Consider the following 27,462-nt stretch of genomic DNA (forward strand, 5'->3'; position numbering starts at 1 on the left):
CAGCACTGTCCACTGGTGACAGTGGGATTGTCACCAGGCTAAACTTGGCTGACTTTCTTGTGGCTCCTCCCGCCTTCCTGTGTCTGGTGTCCTGGGAACCTTAGGCAGGGATGGGATGGATGCTATGTCCTGTGATCATCCTGGGAACAAAAGGAAATATCTTAGGGGTCTGGACACTTCATTTCTTGTTGTTACACCCTGTTCATTCATTGTGTGTTGTTCAGTGAACCCCAGGAATCTTCCTTTGTCTGTGCAGTCTTGGCAAAATTCTTACATCTCATCTTCTCTCAGTTTCAATTTAAATGTCTCTAGGGACTGAGTTTCTTTCTGTTCCTATTGAAGACCCTCAGGAACCTGCTGCAGTTAGCAAATAAGCTCTTTCTCCTCCTAAACATCTACCCTTCCTTCCCAGGTACCCTCTTACATATTGTTGTTATGGTGAAGAATATGCAAATAACTTTGAAAAACAGACTCCCAGCAAATGGGTATTCAAAAATGTAATAAATTAACTCCATAATGTAATCTAGGTCCCATGACCATCCATCATGCTGATGTGATTACGATACGAAAAATCAGATGCCGTGTGGACAGAAGTGACAGATGACTCTCACAGAACTCTCTCATGGTCCCATGCTGATTCAGCCCCCTGCCCCTGCCTATCCCCAGCTTCTTGGCCCCTTTGGAACCCAAGGTCATCAGAGGTTTAGGGAACATCTGTCCAGCCTGTTCATTTCACAAATGAGATGGAGGCCTTTTGGGGGATGGAGTCAGATTAGTTTGATCCCTCCTCATCTGTCTCCTAGCCCCCCATCCTCTGTTAATCGCTAGCTCTGAATCCAAAGCCCCAAACAGGTATTTTTATCCAGTTTCTAGTTGACAAGGTAGGTACCCCAGGGTCAGACAAAGCTGTTTGGACCTCAGTGTCCTCACTGGAAAAATGTGAGTTTTGGGGTGTTTGTCTACCAAGGTTTCTCTGAAGTTCTTCAGCTGTGTGTGGCAGGAGACCTCTGAGTGGCTTGCACTATGTCTTCTTAGGGCAGGGGGCTGGAGCTTAGGGTCAATGGAAGGAACACTGGCATGAGTCCCCAGGTCACTTGCATTGTGCCTTGGAGGCTACTCTGAAACAGTAACTGGGCTCTGAGCTTCTGCTACCTAGAGCTCCATCCTAAGGGACTTTTCACAAGGAATTGCCCCCTTAAGACTGCCACTTTCTGTTACCAATGAAAATGCTGCATGAGCAACCTCCAGGGAGGGGCAAAGAGGGACACTCATTTCCCCCAGTTTCCCAAGCATCCACAGTGATTAAGTCTCAAGGAGCCAGGGGACACCTGCCTACAAACAAGTGAGCTGCTCAGCTGGCTCCATGTGGAAATGGTCCTCTCCTATGTGATGTGGGCAGGGTCTCCAGATCTTGGGAAGGATTGCTGTGCTGCCAGGCACATCCATTTCTAAATTAAATCCTTCATTCTATTGGGTTAAACATTGCAATATTATGAAATGCAGACTTTCCCTAAGCAATTAGGGTGGTTGCAATTCCCATACTTTCTTTGGCATCAGCCCCCTGGGAGCTTGTTAAAGGGCCAGTGCCCTATTGTGCACCCCGACTGATCTCATAGGTCTGGGAAGCCCAGGTTCCAAGTGTTTAACGGGCTCCCCGGGGATTTTGATGCAGATTTCCTGGGACTGCTTCTGAGAAATGCTCTGTTGGCATTTTTGGCTTAATGGGCCAGGTTACTTATTCTCTCCCCCATCACCACTGCCATATGAAGTGTGTGAATGCAGGTTTGAAAGCATCTGGGGTGAAAGGGGTGCAGGTTGCTGATACTAAGCAGTAAACAGTAAACTTTCTTGGCTAGATCTGTGTACCAACAGATGGGCATGATTTCTAACAAGCTTTTGTGTCCCTGGAGGTCAGAGACAAGATCCCCAGATTTCTGTCCCTGGTCTGTTGTTTATACTCCACAGCCACTACCCTGACCTTAGTTTTTCCACCTGTAAAATAAAGGAGTTGAAAATAAGTTGAAGCCCTGGAGTTAGAATAGAAGTCAGAACTGGGTTTGTATTCCAGCTGTGTGATTTGGGCAAATTAGGAAACATCTCTGAGTCAGTTTTACCATCTATGAAGTAGGACTGTAAAATGGAGGCTTGGCTGTTATTGTTAATGAAAAAATTAAAGAAATCAATACTTGAAACATAGTGGGTGTTCATGTTAGGAATTATTTTTAATATTAATATTATTTCTCAGGATCCTCTCAGCCCTTCCAGAGTCCATGCCTCTGGGGAACATTCGGGCTATAAAGTGAAGTGGCAGAAGACATCTGTGTCCACACCCTCCGCCAGTAGCTGTGTAACTCGGGCAGGTTACTTCACCCCTCTGACCCTTGTTTGGCTCATCTGTAAAACGGGGACAATAATAGCAACTGTTGCAGTGGAATTGTTTTGAGAATTTAGTGAGCTGGTTCACGGACACACTTAGCTCAGTCTCTGGCACTTGGCTTGTTCTTGTGCTTTGTGTACATGCTCAGTCGTGTTCGACTCTTTGAGACCCCATCCCATGGATTGTAGCCTGCCAGGCTCCTCTGTCCATGGGCTTATCCAGGCAAGAACATTGGAGTGAGTTGCCATTTCCTCCTGCAGTGGATCTTCCTCACCCAGGGATGGAACCCCTGTCTCCTGCGTCTCCAGCACCGGCAGGCGGATTCTTTACCGCTGAGCCACCTGGGAAACGGCTCTATAAATGTCAGCTGTTGTTACGATGCATATCCCGGGAGGTTTTTTCTTCTTGGGAGGTAAAGACCGGCTGCATTTAGGCTCCAGATGACGGTGGGAACGGGGACGTCCCAGGTGCTCGCCGGCCCTCCCCTATCCCCGCCCCGGAGCCGGCGGATTCACTTTCGGTTGGGCAGCTGAGATTCCGGGGATGGTGACTTTGGAGCTAGCGGTAGATGTCGCTGTCCAGAGTGCCCGTCTGTGACCCACAGTGGCTCTCACCAGCAACACCTACCCGCCCTCGTCCTTTACGTCCTAAAGCGAGAGAAATGCCCTGAGGAGGAAAATATGTTGCGATCCGAAGTGGAGACCAAAGTTGTGTGGGTTTTTTTTGCGCTCACCTTTAATTGAAAGGAAGCGGCGTGGCGCAGCATCAGCAGACTTGGGATCATTTTGGCGCCCGGACAGGGCCCACCCCTGTGACAGCCCCTCCCTCCCGCACCCGTGGTTGGCTGAGCGGGGAGTGGGCGTGGCTGGAAGCCGGCGTTAGGACCCGGCGGAGCGCCGCGGACGTCACGGAGCGGCGCCCTGGCCGCGGGTTGAGCGGGAGGCGCGCGGAATTAACCCGATCGGTGGTCTCCCTCGCTGGGGGCCGGGCCCCTAGCCGGGAATCGAGGCCGGAGCCGGTACGGGGAGAGAGGGGAGGGGCGGGATTCTCGCAGGGGAGGAATCTAGCCTCGCAGAGGGTGAAGTCCTAATTCTAGCCTAGTTTCGCTTTCCGCGTGTCCAGTTCTACGTTCCCGGCCCTGCGCATCCAGTTGTTCCCTCTGAGGCCGCTGCCGTGCCCTTTTATGCGGGCACAACTCTGGCCTTTCCTAGCGCCACAAGACTGCAGGCCGAAGCGGCCAGTGCACAGAGGCTGATCGCAGGCGTTAGGCTGCCTCCCAGCTCTAACACCTGCGTGGGGCGGGGGTGGTGGGGGGCGCTTTCCCAGCTGCTCTGATTCTATGAGAAGGGACGGGCAGCCCTACCCGGTTTCCCTCCCAGGTCGAGGGGAGGGGTAGTGGGAGTGGGCGGGCCCTGCGGCTGCCTGGGCCTCTGGAACTAGCTCCTGCCCCACCCCCCAGGTGTCTGGAAGGATGACCACGCTCACGCGACAGGACCTCAACTTTGGTCAAGGTAGGGAGGCTGGACCTGGGGCAGGGGGCGAGGGAGGGCCAGGGCTAGCGGGCTCCCCCGCCCTCCACGAGCGCACCGGGTTCTGTCCCCCTCTCAGTGGTGGCCGATGTGCTCTGCGAGTTCCTGGAGGTGGCGGTGCACCTGATCCTCTACGTGCGTGAGGTCTACCCGGTGGGCATCTTCCAGAAGCGTAAGAAGTACAACGTGCCTGTCCAGGTGAGCCCCCACAGCCAGGTTGGGTGCACTGGGTCACCGCCAAATCACAGAGCGGATGGAGAGGGGATTTTTAACTCTCTTCCACCTTCAGGCTCAGCGCCCTCATTCCTCAGCGGCCTGACCTTGCCTTCTAGTTCACAGAAGCAGCTAATAGCTCCACAACCTCCCATCCCTCACTGCCATGGCATCTCCTTCCCTCCTCTCTGAACTGGGAATTCCCCTTGCCAGAAGTTAGGGACCAGCTCCTCTGATTAGAGTCCCCCTGCCCCGCCATCTTTGATTTTTAAAGGTCTCCTGAAGCTGATGAATGGTTAGTTTGGAGGGGATTCCTATAAACTCAGGCACCTTCTCTCTCCTCTCGTTTATCCTAATTGTAACAGTTTGTTTTAGGTTAAAAGGCACAGGAAGCAGTAAATACATGTGACTATATCATCAGCCTCTAGAAGTTCTTGCCCCTTAAAAAGCACTCAGTAAATATTAGAACAAATGACTGAACACTCTGAGACGGCAATGGCACCCAACTCCAGTACTTTTGCCTAGAAAATCCCACGGACGGAGGAGCCTGGTAGGCTGCAGTCCATGGGGTCGCTAGAGTCGGACACAACTGAGTGACTTCACTTTCACTTTTCACTTTCATGCATTGAAGAGGGAAATGGCAACCCACTCCAGTGTTCTTGCCTGGAGAATCCCAGGGACGGGGAAGCCTGGTGGGCTGCCGTCTATGGGGTCGCACAGAGTCAGACACGACTGAAGCGACTTAGCAGCAGCAGTAGCAGTGACTGAACACTGGAAGGTGGTGGAAGCTTAAAAGATATGGGTGGGGGTGGGGAACAAAAAACAACAAAAAGATATATAGGGAGAATGAAAAACAAGAATCAGCACTGACTGAGTACCCACTGCGTAGCATGCTTCCCTGGTGGCTCAGTGGTAAAGAATCCACCTGCCAATGCAGGAGATCGGGGTTCAATCCCTGGGTCCAGAAAATCCCTGGAGAAGGAAATGGGAACCCACTCCAATATTCTTGCTTGGAGAAGTGCATGGATAGAGGAGCCTGGTGGGCTCCAGCCCATGGGGTTGCAAGAGTCAGACCCAACTTAACAACTAAACAACACTGTATACTAGGTACTTGTCTCACTTAATCCTCCCTTTTTCTTTTTAAATGAGATCTTCCACAGATGAAGTAAGCAAAGAGGAGTTAAGCCTGAGGCCACTCAGGTCCTTAGTTCCAGATTCTTAATGTTTGAAATGGATTAAATTCCTGAATCTCTTCTCTGGAAAAATGCCCGTATACCCAAACCTCCACAATTTAGAGACATCTTAGACTCTGGAGGAGCTCAGTGGCCTCGCATTAGGAACTCCTAATGCTGTATTAAATGCTGATGTTGGGACTGAATTCTTAGGATCTTCTAACTTCTTCCCCTCTGTGGATAGTTCAGTTCTTAGCCTCATGCTGGGTAGTCTGTTTCTTAGCGGGGAGCCCTAGGGAAGAGCTGGGCCTTTCTCCAAAGGCAGGCAGGGCCTTGGGCAGCTGGAGAGGGTGTCAGGGGTCCCCCCATCAGTGCTGCAACCTCACCAGCCATCGTGGGGGTTGTGTGTAGATGTCCTGTCACCCGGAGCTGAACCAGTATATCCAGGACACATTGCACTGCGTCAAGCCACTCCTGGAGAAGGTGAGAACACCAGGCCCCCAGCCTACCCTGCCTCCAGTGCCCCTCCATGCTCCAGGATGGGGCAATGCTGGGACACTTTCGGGTCCATATGACTAATAACACCCAGAAGCCTATTCCCTGCTCTCTGGAGACCACCCTTGCCCAGGGACAGGCCCCAGGGCATGTGGGTATGTTCAAGGCATGCTGGGCCTGGAGCCTTGGTTCCTGGAATTCGATGAGTGGGACCTGCCTTGAGGGTTTTGGGTCGTTCTCCCAAGTTCCTTTCTCTCCCTCTGCCCCAAGTTCTGTCTGGGCTTGGCCCTTCAGGGATTCCTCCCTCTATCTGTTCTGCTCCCTGAGACATCCTAGCATCACAATGGGACCCAGCATCCTTTCCTCTCCGTGGGTACCACTGGGGTGCCTGCTCAACTTCTCAAACCTCTTTCTGGGATCCCAGGGACTCTGGGCCTGGAAGCTGAGCAGGACTGAGAGTGTCTTTCCCAACCTTCCCTGGGCAGGGAGCAGGTGGCAGGGAGTGGAGTGGGCGGGGGAAAGGGGAGGCAGGGACCCAGCTCTGGAGGAGGGGGTTCTTGTCCTTGCAGAATGACGTGGAGAAAGTGGTGGTAGTGATTTTGGACAAGGAGCACCGCCCAGTGGAGAAATTCGTCTTTGAAATCACCCAGCCCCCGCTGCTATCCATCAGGTGCGCTGCCTTGCTCCCCATCCACAGGCTCCCTAGCAATACCCCTACTCTAACCCCTTTAAGGCAACCCCCGAATGCCTTGCTAAAGGCCCGCGAGGACACGTGGTGAGGTGTGCCACCCTAATGAGGCCTGTTAGTGGCCGAGGCACAGCTGGCCACCCAGCAGTCTCTGTGGACGTCACACAGGTTACACAGAAATCCCTCCTGTATCACACCTGGAAAATCACGGCATTGGCAAATGGCTGGTCCCAACCTCATTTTATAGATGCAGAAATCAATCAACTGTGTCCTGGTTCTCAGATGATCTTGACCTGGTCACCCAGAGCCAGGACACAGACCCAGTTTCCTGACTTCCCAGTCAAGCATCCAGTCCATAGTCAACTAGAAGTTGACCTTGGGTGGCTGTGTTGGGCTGGTCAGCTGCCAGCTTCCTGTGGTAAGGTCAGGGCACTAGAATCTGTCCCTACTTGCTGTGTGGCCTCAAGCAAGCCCTGTCCCTTCCTGGCCTGGTGTCCTGGTTCTTAGACTGGGTTGCACATTAGAACCACCTACTAGGGTTCCTTATGCTCACCACCAACCGGTTCTGACTTAATTAGCCTGGGATGGGACAAGGCTTTGGTTTTAAACTCCCCAGAGGATTTTAACCATGTGGAATCAAGTAGGCAGGCCCTCAGAAGCGCCAGGCCCTCTACCCCCAGGGCTGCTTCCAGGGTTGATTGCCTGCCAGAGGGAGGGGGGATGCCCATGTGCTGGGAGAACCTCCTCCTCTCTCCTTCCCAGCTCCGACTCCCTGCTGTCTCACGTGGAACAGCTGCTCCGAGCCTTCATCCTGAAGATCAGTGTGTGTGATGCTGTTCTGGACCACAACCCCCCAGGTGTGCTCGTCCCCACCCCTTCCCTGGGCATTTCCATGGCTCCGTGTTGGCCTGTGTCCTTGGGTCCCTGCTTGGCTGCACCAAGCCTCCTCTCTTCCTTCCTGCCTTGTAGAACCCCTCTTAAGAACCCTCCTACTTGAGGAGGCCTCCCTGACTGACTCCACCTGGGGTTAAGTCTCCCTGTTGAGTGTCTTGTCTGAGCACTGGGTTCACACTCTGTGGGGCTGCCGTGCCAGTTAGGCTGTGTGGGAAAAGGCTGTGTCCAGTGGTAGGCATGGGGTGGCCCAGGCTTGACCGAACTCTGGCCTTTTTAGGCTGTACCTTCACTGTCTTAGTGCACACGAGAGAAGCCGCCACTCGCAACATGGAGAAGATCCAGGTCATCAAGGTGAGAGATGGGACTGGTGTAGGATGGTGGGCAGGAGACAGTCGGGAGGCGCTGAGAATGAGAGTTCTGTGTGAGAAGGGGTGTTGCCTCGGCCGGGTACTCATCACACTGCTTATGGCAGCGCCTGGCATCAGTAGCTCTCCTGCATCAGCTCTGTGGTCACCACCTTGTCAGCGCCCCACCTGGGCACTCAGCACTGAGAGGAGGGGAGCCTTGATCCAGTTTCCAAACTGGTGTTTGGGGCATGTTGAGTCACTGGGGCTCCCAGGCCAGCTCAGATCTACAGACTAGGCCTTTCTGGTGGGGGAACCTGGGACTCTGCACCACAGCAATTCTCTGGTGGCTCTGATGCTTCCTGATGTCTGAGGATGCCAGTTCTGGAAGGGGAGTGGGGAGCAAAGTGAAGATGGGCAATGAGCCAGCCCCCTGCTACCCTTCCCTTGGTCCCCTCCCCAGGACTTCCCCTGGATCCTGGCAGACGAACAGGATGTCCACATGCACGACCCCCGACTGATACCTCTAAAGACCATGACATCAGACATCTTAAAGGTGAGCTGCTTGGGGCCCCTGTGCTGAGGCCTCACCAGATGGCTTGTGGACAAAGGCTCAGGGGAAACGACAGGGCATGCCTGGCATAAGGCTCCCAATCCTTTCTTCTCTTAACCCCTGGCAGTGGCCACACAGCCCCACCCTGGGCAGAGACCCCATGGGTTCCCCAAAGGAGGTGCCCTGGTTGTCTGTCTGACTATGGTGTCTATTCCTGTCTATCAGATGCAGCTCTACGTAGAAGAGCGGGCGCATAAAAGCAGCTGAGGGTGCACCTGCCCTCCCCAGTACCCCCCAGAAAAGCCACGACTGTCGGACTTTGGGGGCCCAGCCTTGGGCCGTGCTGCAGGGCCACCCTGATTCCAAGTGCTCTTATTGTCTCTGTGTATGGACCACCCCTGCCTCCAGCCCTGGGCTGCTCAGGCCTGGTTGCCTTCGTGGAGGAATCGCTCCCTTCTCCGCCAGGAGGGCAGGGAAGAATGCTGGGACCTCAGTTTCTCAGCCTTCTGGGATTTGGCCGGCCAATGCTGTCTGTCTCAAACACTGTGCTGTGAGTTGTTTCAATAAAGTGCTCCCAGGGCTGAGCCGCACTGTCACTATCTGGAGGGAAGGGGCTGCTTCTCTGCCCAAGTGCCAAGGACCTTGTAGCCCCACCCCTGGCCCCAGTCCCAGGCGAGTTCTGCTGAAAACGTTTATTACAACAAAAAGTCAGAGCTATGTGACAGTAAGCCCAGGTCAGGGCTGGGGCTGCCCCCTACAGGCTCAGCTCTTGCCTGCAAGGGACCTTTGGCACTCGGCTAGCCCAGAAAGAGGACGGATGAATGGCTGTCAGAGGACAGTCAGAGATGGCTTATGGAGATGGAGTGTGGAGGGAAGGTGGGGTGCCTCCTCTGGCCCCGGCAAGGTCTAGGGCTGCGCCATGGCGTGGGGCGGGTTCCTGGTCACCCTGTGGCTGATGACAATGCTGCTGTTGGTGACACGGGGCCCATACCAGCCTGCCCAGAACTGGGTGTCCTTGCCCCCGTGCTGAAAGAAGATGTGGCGGACTCCTGGAGGGTAATCCGAGAAGGTGTGGGAAACCTGGGGGGAGGGGAGAGACAGCAATCACTAGGACTGGAGAAGTGATGATGGCTGAGCTGAGGAAGGGAAGGGTGGAGCCAGGTCCTGCAAGGGAGAGCCTCCCGGCCAGAAGGCAGGAGCTCCAGGCAGTGGACTGGGGCATTCTGGGCCCTGGGGCTGCCCCTGATTTCCTGCCATCCTGGCCTTGGGAGAAGCAGGTGGCGAGGGGCAAGCAGGTGAGGCCTCACCTCTGTCCACTTGGCATCGTTCCACTGGTGGATGGTCACGGGCGGGGGCTCGAAGGAGGCCAGGACGAGGTAGTCGGCCGAGGCCAATTGTACTCGGATCTGGTAGGTGCAGCCACAATCTGCTCTAGGGGCGAACCTGTGGGAGGACGGGGCTCAGGACTAGGGACCCCAAGACAGGCGGCCCTGGAAGCAGGCAACCAGCAGGCCCATTAACTGGGGCCCCGAGTTTCATTGCCCTGCTCTGCCCATGAGGCCCAGGTGGCTACAGTGCTCCCTGTGCCCCACTGTGCCCGTTGGAGTACAGTCTGCTCTGGGCCTCAATGAGCCCATCTGAGAAAAGGGGCAACAACCTTCTTGGGTGTTCCAGTGGAGATTTCAATGTAATCTTTTTTTTTTCAACCTAAAAAGCAACAGGCTCTCTACAGAGATAAAGGCCTGGGCTGTCAGATGTGTGTCACCTGTACATTTTAATGGAGGTTTGGGAGGGAGGGCTTGTGTGATGGGGCTGACACAGAGCTCAGCCTCTGGTCAGCCCCACTGTATCCTCCGAAACCTCTGTAGCTCTGCACACCTCAAACCCCACCCTCTACCCTCAGAGTGGTGGGCCTGGTTGGCACTGGGGCTCAGCTTCTGCCCTGAGCCAGGCCAGAGTGTTGCAAAGCACTGGGCACAGAACAGGAGCTTGGGATAGAGTTGTGGGATGAACGGTTAAAGGGGCAGGGGCAGCAGACAGGCAAGGAGGCATGTGAGTATCTGTGAGGTCCAAGGAGGCTGGGTTCTGGTATCTTTTGCTCCCATGCCTGTTTGTGACAACACATCTGTAGGCCTCAGTCTCCCCATCTGTAAACTGGGGTTAAAATCTACTGGTGCAGGGCAGTGGTGGTGGTGGGAGGCAGGTGTTGAATGAGTAAGTGCTGGCTCTGTCAGCAGGAAGGAGGGCAGCCCGTGCCCCAGGACACTGCCGGGTTCAGCAGGTACTCCCTACAGGGGATCTCAGGAAGAAAAGAGGGAGGGCTGCAGAGTGTGGGACTCAGGTGGGGGCCCCCACTCACCAGTCCTTAACCACGATGTCCGGCCGGAACTTGTCCAGTAGCTCCTCCCAGTAGCCCTCAGCTTTGAGGTCTATTATCTGGGACTTGAGACACATGCTGGGGAGCAAAGGGAAAGGCATGTGTTTGCAGGCATGGCCTGGACCCAGGGGGGTAGTTCAAGGGACCCAGCAGTCCCCGCTCAATCACTGCGGGCCAGTCACTGCTGCTGTGGACTCTGGCTCCTGCTTCCTGGCAGCCCCGTGGGGAACATGCGGGGAGCCTGACCCACTTGTGTTGGGCTGCATCCATCCCAGTCCTTAGGCCCAGTCTCCCAGCACCCTAAGGAGGGCACCTGTAAACTCAGGTCCCTAGACTGGGGACAGCCTGTATCTCCCTTGACTTAGCCTCACCACCAAAACAGGCTCCCTGCCTCCTCAATCTGCTCTCCACCCCTGCTGTCTCTTAACGTGGCTGCTGAGTTGACTCCTGCTCTAGGCAGCAGTAGAACCTGAGCTGGTTTTGGGAACCCTCTCCCTGGAGCTTCATGGGCAGGCCCTCACTTAGGCCTTGGGATTTGGCAGGTGTCTGGACCCTCCTCCTTCCACACAGCTTCTCGACTCATTCTGTCTTACTCATAGGACGTGACAAAGTACTTCTTGACTTTGGAGTCAGGAAAGCCTGTGCCGTGTGCTCCGGGGAGGCTCTCCACCTTCCACTGGTCCCCTCCGTTGGAGTCGATTTTCCAGGATTTCATATCCTCTAGGAAAAAACAGAAGCCCCAGGGAGATCCCTTGTGTGAATGCTCAGTCTGGCCCTCTCCACTTGGTCTTGGGAGGCGGGGCAGGGGTTGGGGAGGCTCAGATCTCAAGGCATGCCCCCCACGCCACTTTGAAGCCACCCTGCAAAGACCCACCCCCCACTGCTCCACATTCCGACCTGTGCTCATCACATCAGCTCTGATCTGGGACCCTCCCCTCCCACTTTCCCACTTTGTTTCTGACCGGCTAAATTCCTGACGTGAAGCTGGTGGCAAAAAAAAAAAAAAAAGTATAAGCAGAAATTCTAAACCAAACTTTCCTCACTTCCGTATTGCCGGCGGGGCTCTGGGAAATACCCAAGTTTCAGTTCTCAAACCACTGAATGACGCAGGGCCCGTGAGGGTAATTCTGTTCTGAACGGTTAGAGGTGAGTTCATCCCACCTCAGACCACTTTCTGGCAGTCCCCCTGAAGTCAACGTCTGGGAGGTCAACTACGGAACTGAGATCCAAGGGGGGTTTGCTGGTGGGTGGTGGGAACCTGCTGCCCTGGGCAGGACGGAGGACTCGGGGTCCGGGCATCCTCTGGGTTGGTGCTGTGTAGTAACTGTGTATTTGCGGACAGGTTCCCCACCAGGTTGGCAGAGTAGGTTTGGAGGCATAAGGCTGTCCTTTCTGTCTCCCCCGAAAAAGTGATTCCTCTCCAGGCTTTCCAGAACAATCACCAGGGGAGCTTTTCCAAATTATTCCTTTGTTCCCTCTACTAGGACTTCCCTGGAGCTCATATGGTAAAGAATCTGCCTACAGTGCAGGAGACCTGGGTTCAATCCCTGGGTCAGGAAGATTCTCTGGAGAAGGGAATGGCAACCCACTCCAGTATTCTTGCCTGGAGAATCCCATGGACAGAGGAGCCTGGGGAGCTATAGTCCACAGGGTTGCAAAGAGTTGGACACGACTGAGCGACTAACACTACTACACTACTCCCTCTACTAGGAGCCCACATCTATTCCCCAGGTTCCCTGGGGGCCCCCCAGCAGAGAACCGGAAGAATTCAGAAATCCAGGAGCTGGGCTACTACCCAGGGCAGGCCCACTGGGAGAGCTGAGCAAGGCTGGGTGGCCAGCTCTGCAGGGCTGGATGAGCCAAGCTGGTGGCCTGGACCTGCTGGGCAGCTTCTGAGCAGAATTGGGGGCAGGCCAGGAGACTGAGTGGGGCGCTGTCTATGGGGCTGAGGAACTTTAGTAGTCAGGACCAGACTCCAGAAGCTGGGCAGTTCTAGATCTTTGGGCAAGACACTCATCTTGGGGGGGCCTCATACTCCCCATCTATAAAATGGACCCTGCCTTTTTTCTTTGGCTAACCTACATCATGCTCGTGAGAACAGAGAGAGAAAACAAGCATGAAAAGGGTTCTAAGCATACAGACTAGGCCTCTTAATCAGTTGCTGCTATATCCCAGCAGGAAGCATGATGCCTGATATGAAATGAAGGTGCTAACAAAGGGGAAAAAAATAAACAAACCCTGGCAAATATAAGAGAATGTAAGCAAAACTGGAGCCTCAAACCACGTGATCGTAGTCACCTCTCAAAATTCGTCCTCTGTATCATGAGGTGACAGGAAGATAATGACTCAGACCAGGTACATAGCCAGCTTGCACATAGCCCTTAGGCAGCAAAGACTGAACTAGATGGGAAGGGGGGCCGGGTGTATGCTCATTCATTCAACCAATGTGTCCTGAGCACTTGCTATGTGGGCACAGGGTGCCAAGTGGCAAGATCTGTCAGGCCCCAGGAACTTGAAATTTGTAGCAGAGGGGAAAAAAAAAACAAGAGATTGAGTAATTCTAGGTTATGATCAGTGCAATGAAAGAAGGAAATGGGGCGATGTGACAGAGGTGGGGGACACTGTTTTCAGATGCAGGATCAGGGCACATCTCTGAACTGAGATCTGATGGATGAGAAGGACCAAGGGAGCGTGAGTGTTGGGGCAGGGGGGTGAGGGAACAGTCCAGGTAGTGTGGGAACAGCAAGTGCAAAGGTCCTGAGGTTCAGGAAAGGGAGGGAAGCAGCCCCTGCTCACCTTCGGCACACGGGTTGCGCAGCAGGTTCCTGCGGAGACTGCACAGAAAGTAGAAGACCTTCCAGTCGGACACAGGCTGGTCCCAGTCCTCGGTGACGTAGCCCTCCCGCAGGCACTTGCGCTTCCAGAGGGACACGAGGTCAATGAGGTCACGCCAGAGGCAGCATACGGGGCGGCAGTTCCGCAGCAGCTGGCGGGCGGGCACGTGCATGAACACCTCCAGCAGGATGTTCTCGGGCAGCTGGTTGATGCTGACCAGGGCCATGGTTGCGGGGGGTGAGGTGCACACACAGGCCTGTGGGGAGCAACACTGGTCATGAGCTCCGACCAGGAAGGTGGACCCCACAGATCCCCAGGAACCCAGGCCAGGAAACATCTGAGCCCCCTTCTAGTACACGGTGGGCTTCCCAGGTGGCTCAGTGGTAAAGAATCCACCTGCCAATGCAGGAAACGCAGGAGACACGGATTTGGGTCAGGAAGATCCCCCAGAGAAGGAAATGGCAACCCACTCCAATATTCTTGCCTGGGAAATCCCAGGGACAGAGGAGTCTGACGGGCTACAGTCGATGGGGTTGCAAACGGACACGACTTAGCGATTGAGTACACACATTAGCGGAGAAGGCAATGGCAACCCACTCCAGTACTCTTGCCTGGAAAATCCCATGGACGGAGGGGCCTGGTGGGCTGCAGTCCATGGGGTCGCTAGGAGTCGGACACGACTGAGCAACTTCACTTTATTTTTTCACTTTCATGCATTGGAGAAGGAAATGGCAACCCACTCCAGTGTTCTTGCCTGGAGAATCCCAGGGATGGGGGAGCCTGGTGGGCTGCCGTCTATGGGGTCGCAGAGAGTCGGATACCACGGAAGCGACTTAGCAGCACACACATTAGTATACGGTAGACCCTCACAATAAAGTGGTCACATGTTATGCACATTTGAAAGAGTGCAAAAATATCGATAAAGTCTTCAGGGACTAATTTTTTAAGAGGCTCCATCCCCCCATTAAAAATTAATGGCTTAATTTTTAGTTGGTGGGCCTGATGAACTGTAAGATTTTGCCAAGACCATGCTGTTGTCTGTAAGCTCTGCAAAAGGTTTCAGTGATATTTTAATGCTGTGAATTCACCGTTAGAATATAAAATCTTTATTGCATCCACAGACTAGCTCACAACTTAAGTAATGGGCTAGTCCCGAGATAACAAACTTCCTCTCCCCAAATTGTTCACTTTAGCCTGGAAAACGAATGTGATAAATATCCCCTTAAGGAGGTTCCCCACCCCACCCCCACCCCCGGACAGTTCTGGCTTGGGCTTCAGGTCACTCTGAAATGCCCAGAAACTGAAAAGCAGATTGAGGGTGAAGATATAAGATTGCTTGTGTTTTAGTTGTGGTCTTCAATGATTATCTGGGAAGATTATTGTCTAATTGCTAAGTCATGTCCAACTCTTTGTGACCCCATGGACTGCAGCGCACCAGGCTTCCCTGTCCTGGGAAAGTAATCCCTCTCACTGCCCCAAATGGAGGTAGTAGCTGTCCTGACCTCAAAAGGGCTGGGAGGACTGAGTGGGCACAAGTAAAGCATTGAGCACAAGGCTGGTCGAGAAGTGCTCCACAGCATCATTAGCCCTTTTGTTCTAGTTTAGTTGCTTAGACATGTCTGACTCTCCTTTGTGACCCCGTGGACTATAGCCTGCCAGGTTCTGTCCATGGGATTCTCCACTCAAGAATATTGGAGTGGGTAGCCATTTCCTTCTCCAGAGGATCTTTCCAACCCAAGAATTGAACCCAGATCTCCTGCATTGCAGATTCTTTACCAATGAGTCACCAAGGAAGCCCTGAATTGCACAGGGGTTTGGGAAAATTAGAGTGGTGTCACCACCTTGGCCTGAATCTTGCCTGGGGGGGTCGTGGTTATCCAGCTGTCTAAGGGGATTCCCTCAGAGTGTGGGGTGGGGTGGGCCTGTAGCCACTATCACTCAGGCCTTATCTGCTTACGGTGGGGGGAGGGAATAGTCTCCTCCCACATGTAGGGACACTGGGGAGACTTTTCATTTTCCACTGTGACTTTGGCCAAAAAAGCAGTTGTTAACGTAAAACAATAAAACAGCTGGATATTTTACCAGCAGAAGAGATTTATTTGGGAGTGGCAAGGAACTGCTTCTCTGGTGGCTTGGACAGTAAACCATTTGCCTGCAATGTGGGAGACCCAAGTTCGATCCCTTGGTCGGGAAGATCCTCTGGAGGAGGGCATGGCAACCCACTCCAGTATTCTTGCCTGGAACAGTCCATGGACAGAGGAGCCTGGTGGGGTACAGTCCATGGAGTCACAAAGAGTCAGACACAACTGAGAGACTAACACTAACACTGGCAAAGAATTGCAATTTGGGACATACAACTGGTGAAACACTTGTAAATTTTCTTAAGCAAAGGAGAAAGTGAAGTGAAAGTCCCTCAGTCGTGTCAGACTGTGACCTCATGGACTATACAGTCCATGGAATTCTCCAGGCCAGAATACTGGAGTGGATAGCCATTCCCTTCTCCAGGGCATCGTCCCAACCCAGAACCCAGATCTCCTGCATTGCAGGCAGATTCTTTACCAGCTGAGCCACAAGGGAAGCCCAAGCAAAGGAGAGGGAATTCTTTTATAGAAGAGACATGGAAGTCAGGAGGGACAGTTATAAAGCTTGCTGGAGGAAACTGGGAGTTCCAAATATGGTGACTTTTCAATGGCTGAGTTGTGACAGTCTCCCATCGGCTAAGCTGTTGCCAGGAAAGGAGAAAAATTTTCTTCCCTCTGCTGGCGCTAGTAGCGTTACTTCCTGCTGGAGATCTGTATTGATTCTTCCTGTTGGGATGTGTATTGACTGTCAAGTACTCCCCTTTCTGTCCTCCCCAGTCCATTTTAATAAGGTTTCCCTTGATTAATTTTCACATTTCTCCCTTTTGATCAAGATCTTTCTCCAAGAGCATCCCTGATCAAGACTCAGGGTTTTTTGTTTTTTTAACTAGCATTCAATCACCTTTTGTCCCTGGATGCCAGGAAGGACCTTTCCTGAGTGTCTTGTCCTATGTCAGAGGGAAAGTGCACATATTGGATACCCACTGTGGTCACATTTAAGTATCAAGGGGGATGGGTGGGCAGGAGGACACCTCTCAGGAATTTCCTATCTAAAAGTCTGTATCTTATAAGAGTGAATACAGCAATCTGTTGCTATGTCACTTCAGTTGTGTCCAACTCTTGTGATCCTATGGACTGTAGCCCACAAGGCTCCTCTGTCCATGGGATTCTCCTGGCAAGAATACTAGAGTGGGTTGCCCTGCCCTCCTCCAGGGGATCCTCCCCACCCAGGGATTGAACCCGAATCTCTTTTGTCTCCTGCATTGGCAGGTGAGTTCTTTACCACTAGTGCCAACTGGGAAGCAAAGTTATGCTCAAAACTGAAGGAATTAACAAGAACTTTGGAATGACACAGTGTAGGAATAAACATGGAGTAATTAGACAGTATTGTTATCTCCAAGAAAATCTTTGGAATCAGATGTTTCATCAGTGGTACAGATTATAGGTTGCAAATGTAGAGACTCAACTGGCTAAGAATCCAGGGTCAGTTTTATAGTCTAGATGAAAGACAGTCACATCTGTGAATATTGAACCTTCTAACAGGCCTTGTCTAGACATCTGGGGCAAGCCGCCTCATTGCATGTCATCTGCTTCAATTCCAGGAAATCTTTACCTTCAGGTCACCAGATGGTGTGCAGGTCCAGTCAGGGTCTGGTGCTTTCTTTAGATGCGTCACATGAATCCAAGAGTCTCTTCTCTGGAGTCTGGCAGCACAAGGGGAGGTTAGCAGCAGCTGGGGCCTTTCCAGGGAGGCTGAAGAGAGTCCTTCTTGAGGTGTCTTTTCCAATAGATGAAATCTCTAGGTTGAAAGGTGTGATACTTAAGGTCTTCATCTCCCAAGAGCACACTATGAAGAAGATTTTATAATAAAGGCTTAATTGCTTCCATTAAAAATAACAATGCTCTGGTAGAGCAATGTTCTTCATAGTAGCTCAGCTGGTAAAGAATCTGCAGGCAATGCAGGAGACCCTGGTTTGATTCCTGGGTTGAGAAGATCCCCTGAAGAAGGGATAGGCTACCCACTCCAGTATTCTTGGGATTCTCTGGTGGCTCAGCTGCTAAAGAATCTGCCTGCAGTGCAGGGGACCTGGGTTTGATCCCTGAGTTGGGAAGATCCCCTCAATGAAGGCATGGCAACCCACTCCAGTATTCCAGTAGCTGATGTACTTAGATTTTTGTTTTTCTGAGCTCCTCGGGCAGCTCAAATGGTAAAGAATCTGCCTTCAGTGCAGGAGACCTGCATTTGATCCTTGGGTGGGGAAGATCCCCTGGAGAAGGAAATGGCAACCCACTCTAGTATTCTTGCCTGGAGAATCCCATGGACAGAGGAGCCTATCGAGCTGTAGTTGATGGGGTTGCAAAGAGTCGGACACAACTGAGTGACTAACACACACAATATTAAAATATATCTCTTTTTATTAGCTGTGGGGACTTGCGCAGTGACTCAGTGGTAAATGGGAGACAGAGGATTGATCCCTGGGTTGGGAAGATCCCCTGGAGGAGGGAATGGCAACCCACTCCAGGATTCTTGCCTGGAAAATCCTAAGGACAGGAGAACCTGGCAGGCTATAGTCCAGGGGGTCACATGTTATCTCAAAGTCATAGGCTGCTCCAAAGGCATACTGTCAGTATAAATGTAAGCAGTTTTGCCTTGGCTAAACTTTGAAGCCTCCATGAGAACATATAGTTCAACCTGTAGGGTAATTAAGCCATAGGTAAAGATGTTCCAAGGGGATCAAACCAGTCAATCCTAAAGGAAATCAACCCTGAATATTCCCTGGAAGGACTGATGCTGAAGCTCCAGTACTTTGGCCACCTAATGCAAAGACCCTGTTGCTGGGAAAGATTGGGGGCAGGAGGAGAAGAGGGCAAGAGAGGATGAGATGGTTGGATCGCATCACTGACTCAATGGACATGTGTTTGAGCAAACTCTGGGACACAGTGAAAGACAGGGAAGCCTGGCATACTGTAGTCCATGGGGTGACAAAAAGTCAGACAGGATTTAGCCAGTGAACAATGAACAAAGGTGTTGCTTCAACAATATCAAAAGGAGTTGTAATAGCATACACAGCACAGTATTTACCATTTTCTCCCTTTAAATAAGGACCATCAGTAAACCATGAAAAATCTGCAGTGATTAGAGGTATCTCCTCTAAATGATTATGTGGAGTCAAAGAGTGACCTGTGAGGGTCAGGTAGTGCAGGGGTTTCGTGGTGAAGGAGGGGAGAAGAGCAGCTGGGCTGAAGTTAGTAAATGTGAAAGGGTTATGTGGGGAGCAGTCAGCAAAAGGATTTCATACGAGGTGAGGCAACTGACTGAAAAGTGTTGAGTGGATGAGAATTCAGGAGGGCTTCCACTACCTGGGGTACAAACGTGGTTGAATGGAATCCCATGGTTATCTCTTCAGTGGCCTTAAGCAGAGGGCAGTGGCAGGAATGGCTGAGACATGGGTGGAGGTCGGGGGGAGGTATTCCTGCACCGCAGGGTCCAGCTGTTGGCTACAAAACCCTGCAGGTCGATGATGGTCCCCATGTTTTTGGGTGAGTGGTCTGAGGACAGTCCCTGCCTTCTCATACACAAAGAGGAAAATGGGAAGCTGGTGATTAGGATGTTCAAGTGCAGGTGGTCTCATTAAGATTTTCTTTAAGTCTTCAAAAGCTGTATCATCTTGACCTGTCCAATTAACGGAGTCAACTTTACCGGTTTTTAATAAATCACGTAAGGGCTGAGCCATAGAGAGAAATTTGGAATTTGATTTCAATAGTAACTAGAGAGCTGAGAAAGCCTCATAACTGGTGCTTAGTTTTTGATTTGGGGAAGTTTAGGATGTCATGGAGCCTGTTGTGCAAGTGTAAGTCACTTCAGTCTTGTTTGACTCTTCGCAACTCTATGGGCTGTAGCCTGCCAAGCTCCTCTGTCCATGGGAAGAATATTGGAGTGGGTTGCCATGCCCTCCTCCAGGGGACCTTCTCAACCCAGGGATGGAACTTCACATCTCTTCCATCTCCTGCATTTGCAGGTGGGTTCTTTATCAGCAGTGCCACCTAGGAAGCCATTATGGAGCCTATCTGGATCTAAACATAGTCCCTGTTCTGAGATCAAGTGATCTAGATATCAAAGCTGAAATTGAGCAAAGTGCAGTTTTTCTTTGGAGACTTTATGTTTCAAAGTTTTAGCAAGTGAATGCTGTCTTCCTGTGAGGAGGTTTGAGAAGGAGAGCACAAGAGCAAGTCATCTATGTATTTTAACAAAGGAGAATCTGTAGAAAACTTTATATCATCTAAATCAGCTTTCAAGAAATGTGAAAAGTAAGGACTTTCTGTGAAACCCTGGGGCATCACTGTACAGGTGTACTGTTGTCCATTCCAGGTGAAGGCAAAAAGATTACCGGTTAGTTTTATCAACTGGAGTACTGAAAAATACATGCATAGATCAATCGCAGTGAAAAACTTGCTTCCACAGGGAACAGACGTCAGTAGCATGTGGGGGTTAGGAATAACTGGGTGTTGAGAGATAGCAGTGTTTGATGCTTGGAGGTCCTGGACAAGCCATCTTCAGCACCTGGGTTTTACCCCTCGGGTAAAATAGGGGTATTACAGGGACTATTGCAATGGATAATGAGACCATGAGCCTTGAAATCTTCTATTATGGGCTTTACACCTTGAAGGGCTTTTTTACTTATAGACTATTGATTAATTCTGGAGAGTTTAGAGGGATCTATTTGAATCTTAATGGAGGTACACTGTGAATTTTGCCAGTATCAGTTTGAGATTTGGCCCTTAAGGAGGGTGGTAGTTGATTGATCAGGGACAAACAATTGGTATTTCCAGAATCAGCCCCTGTAGTGTTAGACACAGAACAAATAAAAGATGTCAAAAGGTCTTTTCATTTACCTGGCTGGCTATTTTGATGGCTAGTGTCAAATTCTAGAATTATTTCCACCTTTTGGGAGGAAGAAATTCTGGTATAATACTCTTCCAAGAAGCCTTAACCTAATAATGAATGGAGTTGGAGGAGCTAAGAGAATGGGTGTGTATCTCTCAAAAGGCCCAAACAAAAGGGAGAAGGCTTGGAGACAGGAGCCTGATGAAGGTTATTAGAGATCCCCTATCTGAACTGTATTAGTTCTCTGCAGTGGGGCTGAGCTCCAAGAGTGTGGCTCTGCTCTCAGTAAGGACAGAAATTCCTTCCTAATCTGGAGAGATGTTTCTTTCTTTTTTTTTTTTTTAATTTAGATTTATTTAATTGGAGGCTAATTACTTTACAATATTGTATTGGTTTTGCCATACATCAACATGAATCCGCCACGGGTGTACATGTGTTCCCAATCCTGAACCCCACTCCCACCTCCCTCCCCATACCATCCCTCTGGGTCATCCCAGTGCACCAGCCCCAAGCATCCTGTATCCTGCATTGAACCTGGACTGGCGATTCGTTTCTTATATGATATTATACATGTTTCAATGCCATTCTCCCAAATCAACCCACCCTCTCCCTCTCCCACAGAGTCCAAAAGACTGTTCTATACATCTGTGTCTCGCATTTTGCTGTCTCGCATACAGGGTTATCGTTACCATCTTTCTAAATTCCATATATATGTGTTAGCATACTGTATTGGTGTTTTTCTTTCTGGCTTACTTCACTCTGTATAATAGGCTCCAGTTTCATCCACCTCATTAGAACTGATTCATTAGAACTGATTCAAATGTATTCTTTTTAATGGCTGAGTAATACTCCATTGTGTATATGTACCACAGCTTTCTTTATCCATTCATCTGCTGATGGACATCTAGGTTGCTTCCATGTCCTGGGCTATTATAAACAGTGCTGTGATGAACATTGGGGTACACGTGTCTCTTTCAATTCTGGTTTCCTCGGTGTGTATGCCCAGCAGTGGGATTGTCGAGCTGATCAACAGGGAGGATTGGGAAAAGCCCCTGTAGTTCTTGGAGCCCTCTCACTGGGCATTAGAAGGATACTGGAAAGGCTGATGAGAGACGTGATGAGAAGACTGAAAGCTCCTGAAATGCTTAAATGGGTAAAAATCTTTTTTCTGATACCCTGATTCTCTGCAATACCAGAAACTAGAAGGTTTTGGATCTGTTTAGGGACCTTCACTTGCTGGAGCTGAAGATTAAGAATTTTAGAGGCCTTTCTTTCTGGTGGCTCATTTAGGAAGCAAGTAATCTGATTTACCAAATGAATCTAAGAGTGGACACAGTTTCCCATTCCATTCTCATGCTTTTAACTAAAATAAAAAGATCCCAGTCCAGTCCATTAATAAACATGGAAGTAACAGTTACCCAAGGGGACTCAACATCCGAAGGAAGTTGAATATTTCTTTAAAAATAACCTGAAATCATACAAATGCCCAGAGATTGCTTTTTCCCTCCAGAGCACCAGAAATGCTTCTAATGGGCAGTCACTGTTTAAAAACAACTGGGCTATATGATGATCTTTTACTTGTATCTAGTTTGTTTCACTTTTTCTATTTCATATTCAGTGTTCCCATTTCATCTAGTTTATGTTCTCCAATATCTCCATCTCTTTTTTTTTGACGTTCTTTCTCAAGCCTTTATCAAGTGTAGTAGAAAAGCTTTTGTATACATATACAAATATGTATTATATATACTTTAGAAAACTTACACATTTTTGCCTAACTGAAAAATTTATGACATTTTGATTCCACTTGTTTGACTTAGTATGAATAGAATGCTAGATTTTTAATTAAAAAATAGATATGCAACAAAGGTTTACTATGTAGCATAGTGAACTATAGTCAATATCTTGTAATAACACATGATGGAAAATAATTTCAAAAATAATATGTGTATTTGTATCACTGAACAACCTTGTTGTGCACCTGAAACACTGTAAGTCAACTATATGTCAATAAAATACATATATTTTAAAAAATTAACCTTAGGTCGGTTAGACTAATCATGAACAGAATAATCATCAGATTTTTGTGTGTAAGGCTGCATCTCGTTCCAGTCAACAGGCTTAGGAAAAGCTACTGTCATTGCTCAGTGGAGGTTTTCAATGAGTGTTCTAGCCTCTTGCCAAAAGGTAGGGTTTTGCTCTACTAAAACCCTTCCAGAATGTTCCCATGGGGCTACTTTCATCCAGTGCTTACTTGACACTCACCAACAAGCACATGGATTGATATCAATCTGAGAAACCAGACTGGCAGGTTTGAAAAACTGTATTAAAATCTCCAGCAAACCTATGGGGGATCCTCAGTTACTTTAGGAAACGCTTTAACTATGGCTCACAATTGGTCCAGGGAACATAGGTAATCTGGGATTTATTTCAATCCTCGGAAGATTGACTTTAAGGAGCATGTTCCGATAGGTTCAGAGCAAGGGAGCATTGGGGAGCCAGCATCCACAGATGAAGAAGAGAGGGCAGGGGAAAAAAGGCCTCAGAAACTGTTTTGTCTTTAATGTTTGCCTCAGTTACTTTGAACAATTTTAAGAAAGGAAATCTGGGGAGTTCAAAAGTTTCCTACATTGGTCACTGATGTTCTAAATTACATCTGTTTCAGTTGGTCCATTTAGTTAAAAATGCTTACAAGGAGAGACAGTAGGTTTTTTTTTTTTCTTTTAACATAAAATTGCCTCAGGTCCCTGAAAAGGGGAGCACTGTCAAAACATTTTTGTATAACTAGGATCCCATTTTTCAGGGCTTTTTCTCTGGAGCAAAAGAATCATTCTTAAACAGCCCCCAGGCCAAATATCAGCACAGTTTCAATAGGAAAAGCCTGGTTCTAAAAGTAGTTGGACTGGAAGCTAGCACAGTTAGGAACAGTCTGATTTCAACATGGAGTGAGGCCTAAGGGCTAACTAAGTATGCACAGACAAACAAGGCCTTAATAAAAAAGGATGGCGCCTTCAAACTGATTCCAAATAAAGCCTGTGTGTTAGTCGCTCAGTTGTGTCCAACTCTGCTACCGCATGGACTGTAGCCCGCCACACTCCTCTGTCCATAGGGATTTTCCAGGCAAGAATACTGGAGTGGGTTGCCATTTTCTTCTCCAGGGGGTCTTCCTGACCTGGGGATCGAACCCGGGGCTCCTGCATTACAGGCGGATGCTTTACTGTCTGAAACTACTAGGGAAGCCCCCAAATAAAGCCTGGAGAGCTGCAGAAAGAGCGGAGCTTGGATCCAGGAGGAAAACTTACCCTCAAACTGCCAGGCTGGCAAGAAAGTAGTGAGCCCAGTGGGTTCCTTGAGTTGCGGCACTTGTTTGCTCACCAGCCTTGGAGTTGTTGGAAGATCTTCTCTGGATCTCCGTGAAACCTCTGTGTAAGTTAACCTAAAACAGTAAAATGGTCACTTTTTTTTACTAGCAAAACCGGTTTATTTTGGAGCAGCAAAGAACTGCAATTCAGGCTATGCAACTTCAGCAAGCTACTTACAAGTCGTACTCCGGTAAAGGAGAAGGGACTCTTTTTATAGAGGAGAAGGGAAAGTTGGGTGGGGCTGTTATAAACAAAAAAATTCACTGGAAGATACTAGGAGTTGGAAGCATAATGGCTTGCCATTGGTTGAGTTGTTAGTCTCTCACTGGCTGAGCTGTTGCCAAACAAGGAGAAGATCTTTTTTGCTTTCTGTTTGCAGCAGTATTGTCACTTTCTGCCAGAAATGCCCAGTATGCCTCTTGATGCTGGGATTGTACTATCAGTTTCCCTTTATTAATTTTCACACTGTTCACAGTCTTCTCAACACATTCATCCCATAAAAAATGAGGGTGGGCACACTGGCACCTGCCCAGGAAGAAGCATTTTACTAATCCTAGAGGAAAAAAAAAAAAAAAATCGGAAAAGGTGATGGCACCCCACTCCAGTACTCTTGGCTGGAAAATCCCATGGACGGAGGAGCCTGGTGGGCTACAGTCCATGGGGTCCCTAAGAGTCGGACATGGCTGATCGACTTCACTTTCACTTTTCACTTTCATGCATTGGAGAAGGAAATGGCAACCCACTCCAGAGTTCTTGCCTGGAGAATCCCAGGGACAGGGGAGCCTGGTGGGCTGCCGTCTATGGGGTTGCACAGTCGGACACAACTAAAGCGACTTAGCAGCAGCAGAGAAAAAAATAAACAGATAAATAAAGTACTTTTCCCCGGGTCGAGAAGATCCCCCGGAGTAGGAAATGGCAACCCACTCCAGTATTCTTGCTTGGTAAATCCCATGGACAGGAGCCTGGTGGGCTATAGTCCATGGGGTCGCAAAGAGGTGGACATAACTTAGTGACTAAACCACCACCACCACCACCACAAGGTACATGTAGCTCCTGCAAGGACTCACCTTCTCTCTGCTTCCTCCTCCCTCTGGGAAGGCAAAGAGTCCTCCTGACCTAGCCCTTGTCCCTCGGGGCCACTCCCTAGACCTCTACCCTAGTTTCCTGTTGAGACTCTGGCCTCGAGCCTGGCTCCTATGGTCCCCTGGTCCTTTGGGCAATGATGGAAAAATACTCCTTGTGGCCAGGTCTTCCCATTTTTCAGGAGAAATTTTAAACATTTTTTTTTAAACATGAAATCTGTCGATTTTTAAAAGTTGGTAACTTCTAAAAGCATTGTCTAGGCCAAATAAAAGTCCCTGGGCTTAAAGTTCAGTTCAGTCGCTCAGTCGTGTCCGACTCTTTGCAACCCCATGAACCACAGCATGCCAGGCCTCCCTGTCCATCACCAATTCCTGGAGTTTACTCAGACTCATGTCCATTGAGTCAGTGATGCCATCCAACCATCTCATCCTCTGTTGTCCCCTTCCGCTCCCGCCCTCAATCTTTCCCAGCATCAGGGTCTTTTCAAATCAGTCAGCTCTTCGCATCAGGTGGCCAAAGTATTGGAGTTTCAGCTTCAACATCAGTCCTTCCAATGAACATCCAGGACTGATCTCCTTTAGGATGGACTGGTTGTATCTCCAAGTTAGAAGTGTCTTAACCTGTAGTCCAAAGTCTGGTCCCATGATATTGGGCTTCCCAGGTGGCTCAGACAGTAAAGAATCTGCCTGCAATGTAGGAGACCCAGGTTTCATTCCTGGGTCAGGAAGATCCCTGAAGAAGGAAATGGCAACCCACTCCAGTATTCTTGCCTGGAGAATCCCATGGACAGAGGAGACTGGTGGGCTACAGTCCGTGGGGTTGCAAAGAGTTGGACATGACTGAGCGACTAACATCAGGTGGCATTAGCGGTAAAGAACCTGCCTGCCAAAGCAGGAGACATAAAAGACGCGGGTTCGATCCCTGGGTCGAGAAGATCTCCTGAGGGAGGGCATGGCAACCCATGTTATTACTGAACCCCATTCCCAAAGCCTGACTGCAGAGGGGGTAGCGGGGGGTGGGGGGTGGGTGAAGGTCATCCTGGGGCACTCTTTAAGTGGAAACGTCTACATCAGCGCTAGGAGGCAGCCTCTCGCACCTACTGGGCTTCCTGCGTACCAGTCCAGAAGCCACGCACTAGCCTTTTCTCCATTGACTCTCCCCAGAACCCCTTGAGACCCTGTTACTAAGTCCATTTCCGAGAGCGGAAGCTGAGGCTTGGGTAAGTTTGGCCTCGTCCCAGGCCCCGCGGGCGTGACGGTGACCAGAGTCCCTAGACTGTCTCCTGGCCAGGGTGCTGCTCTGGAGGTGAGGCGGCAATGGCCCCGGAAGCCTAGGATGCTCCGGGACAGCCAGGTGGGGAGGCGAGGGATTACGCGCCACGGCGACCAGACCCCGGCGACTGGCTCCGCCCCCGCCACGCCCCGCCACGCCCGGAAGGGGCTCCCTCCGTCTCTCTCCGCCTGCCGCGGGTGTCGGCCCGCAAGTGACGTTGTTCTCGGGTTCGGTCAACATTGGGAGACCCAGAGACCCGCAGCGCCTGACATCCAAGCCCCATCCCGCGCCTGTCGCCCCCCTACCCGTCCCCCGGCTGGGCTGAGACCTGGGCACGGGAAGGAGCGCTCCGCGGGACCGGAGCTCGGTATCGGCCTGGAGCCTGCGGCCTCCTAGGTGCCGTGCGCTCTCGCCCCGCCCCGCGCCTGCGTCACCGCGCCGCGCTCCGGCCGCCTCCCTCTGGGCCGCTCCTAAACCTCGCCAACCCAGCGCCGGAACCCCTTCACCCACCGTGTGCCAGGGAGTCTGGGGCCGCGTCAGGGGAGCTCCAGGCCTCAAGCGTTCCCTTCTAGGCGGCGGGCGGCTCAGCGGCGGGGACTGACCTTCTCTCCTCCTTCCCGGGAAGCCTCCTGACCCAGCTCCTCCCCTCTGGGGCCACTCCTTAGACAACTACCCGGGATCCCTGGACTCCGGGAGCGAAGTGGGTCTGGAGGGAGACTGCTGAAACTCTGGCCTTGAGCTTGGCTCCTACCATCTCTCGGGTAGCCCTCAATTAACTCAAAGGTAATCCACTCTGTGTTTTTTTGTTAAGATTAAGTTAATTCTTTTCTCTATTCAGGGCTTCCCTTGTGGCTCAGCTGGTAAAGAATCCGCCTGTAATGTGGGAGACCTGGGTTTGATCCCTGGGTTGGGAAGATCCCCTGGAGAAGGGAAAGGCTAGCCACTCCAGTATTCTGGTCTAGAGAATTCCATGGACTGTATAGTTCATGGGGTCGCAAAGAGTCGGACACGACTGAGCAACTTTCACTTTCTCTATTCAATAAATAATTAGCACCTACTTCAGGGGCTTCCCATGTGGCTCAGTGGTAAGGAATCCTCCTGCCGAACTGGAGACCTGGGTTAAATCCCTGGGTTGGGAAGATCCCCTGAAGGAGGGCATGGCAGCCCACTCCAGTATTCTTGCCTGGGAAATCCCATGGACAGAGGAGCCCAGGGGCTGCAGTGCATAGGGTCTCAAGAGTCGGACATGACTGAGCAACTGAAGAACAACACTTCAGGCAATCACAAAGGGTCATAAAGGCCCAC

At 50.7% G+C, this 27,462-nt stretch overlaps 2 protein-coding genes across 7 annotated transcripts; one reads left to right on the forward strand and one right to left on the reverse strand.

The window, feature by feature from the left end:
• The first annotated feature begins 3,251 nt into the window (after positions 1-3,251).
• On the forward strand, positions 3,252-8,849 carry MAD2L2 (mitotic arrest deficient 2 like 2). Of its 2 annotated transcripts, XM_061382727.1 has the most exons (9): positions 3,252-3,395; positions 3,837-3,888; positions 3,986-4,104; positions 5,703-5,774; positions 6,356-6,456; positions 7,237-7,331; positions 7,646-7,719; positions 8,176-8,268; positions 8,491-8,849. In XM_061382727.1, the coding sequence occupies exons 2-9, from the start codon at positions 3,849-3,851 to the stop codon at positions 8,530-8,532; spliced, it is 636 nt and encodes a 211-aa protein (XP_061238711.1). In that variant the 5' UTR covers positions 3,252-3,395; positions 3,837-3,848; the 3' UTR covers positions 8,533-8,849. The 2 variants fall into 2 exon arrangements, with proteins under 2 accessions (XP_061238711.1, XP_061238714.1); XM_061382730.1 differs by lacking the exon at positions 5,703-5,774 and having other exon boundaries at positions 3,314-3,395.
• Positions 8,850-8,942: 93 nt separating this feature from the next.
• On the reverse strand, positions 8,943-26,755 carry FBXO6 (F-box protein 6). Of its 5 annotated transcripts, none has more exons than XM_061382716.1 (8): positions 26,668-26,755; positions 23,743-23,876; positions 17,171-17,356; positions 13,439-13,733; positions 11,236-11,362; positions 10,625-10,720; positions 9,573-9,708; positions 8,943-9,345 (listed from the first exon to the last, which is right to left on the reverse strand). In XM_061382716.1, the coding sequence occupies exons 4-8, from the start codon at positions 13,701-13,703 to the stop codon at positions 9,172-9,174; spliced, it is 798 nt and encodes a 265-aa protein (XP_061238700.1). In that variant the 5' UTR covers positions 13,704-13,733; positions 17,171-17,356; positions 23,743-23,876; positions 26,668-26,755; the 3' UTR covers positions 8,943-9,171. The 5 variants fall into 5 exon arrangements, with proteins under 5 accessions (XP_061238700.1, XP_061238699.1, XP_061238701.1 ...); XM_061382715.1 differs by lacking the exon at positions 26,668-26,755 and adding an exon at positions 26,486-26,581; XM_061382717.1 differs by lacking the exon at positions 26,668-26,755 and adding an exon at positions 26,463-26,564.
• Between the last annotated feature and the right edge of the window lie 707 nt (positions 26,756-27,462).

This window comes from Bos javanicus, chromosome 16, assembly GCF_032452875.1.
Source record: "Bos javanicus breed banteng chromosome 16, ARS-OSU_banteng_1.0, whole genome shotgun sequence".
Classification (NCBI taxonomy): domain Eukaryota; kingdom Metazoa; phylum Chordata; class Mammalia; order Artiodactyla; family Bovidae; genus Bos; species Bos javanicus.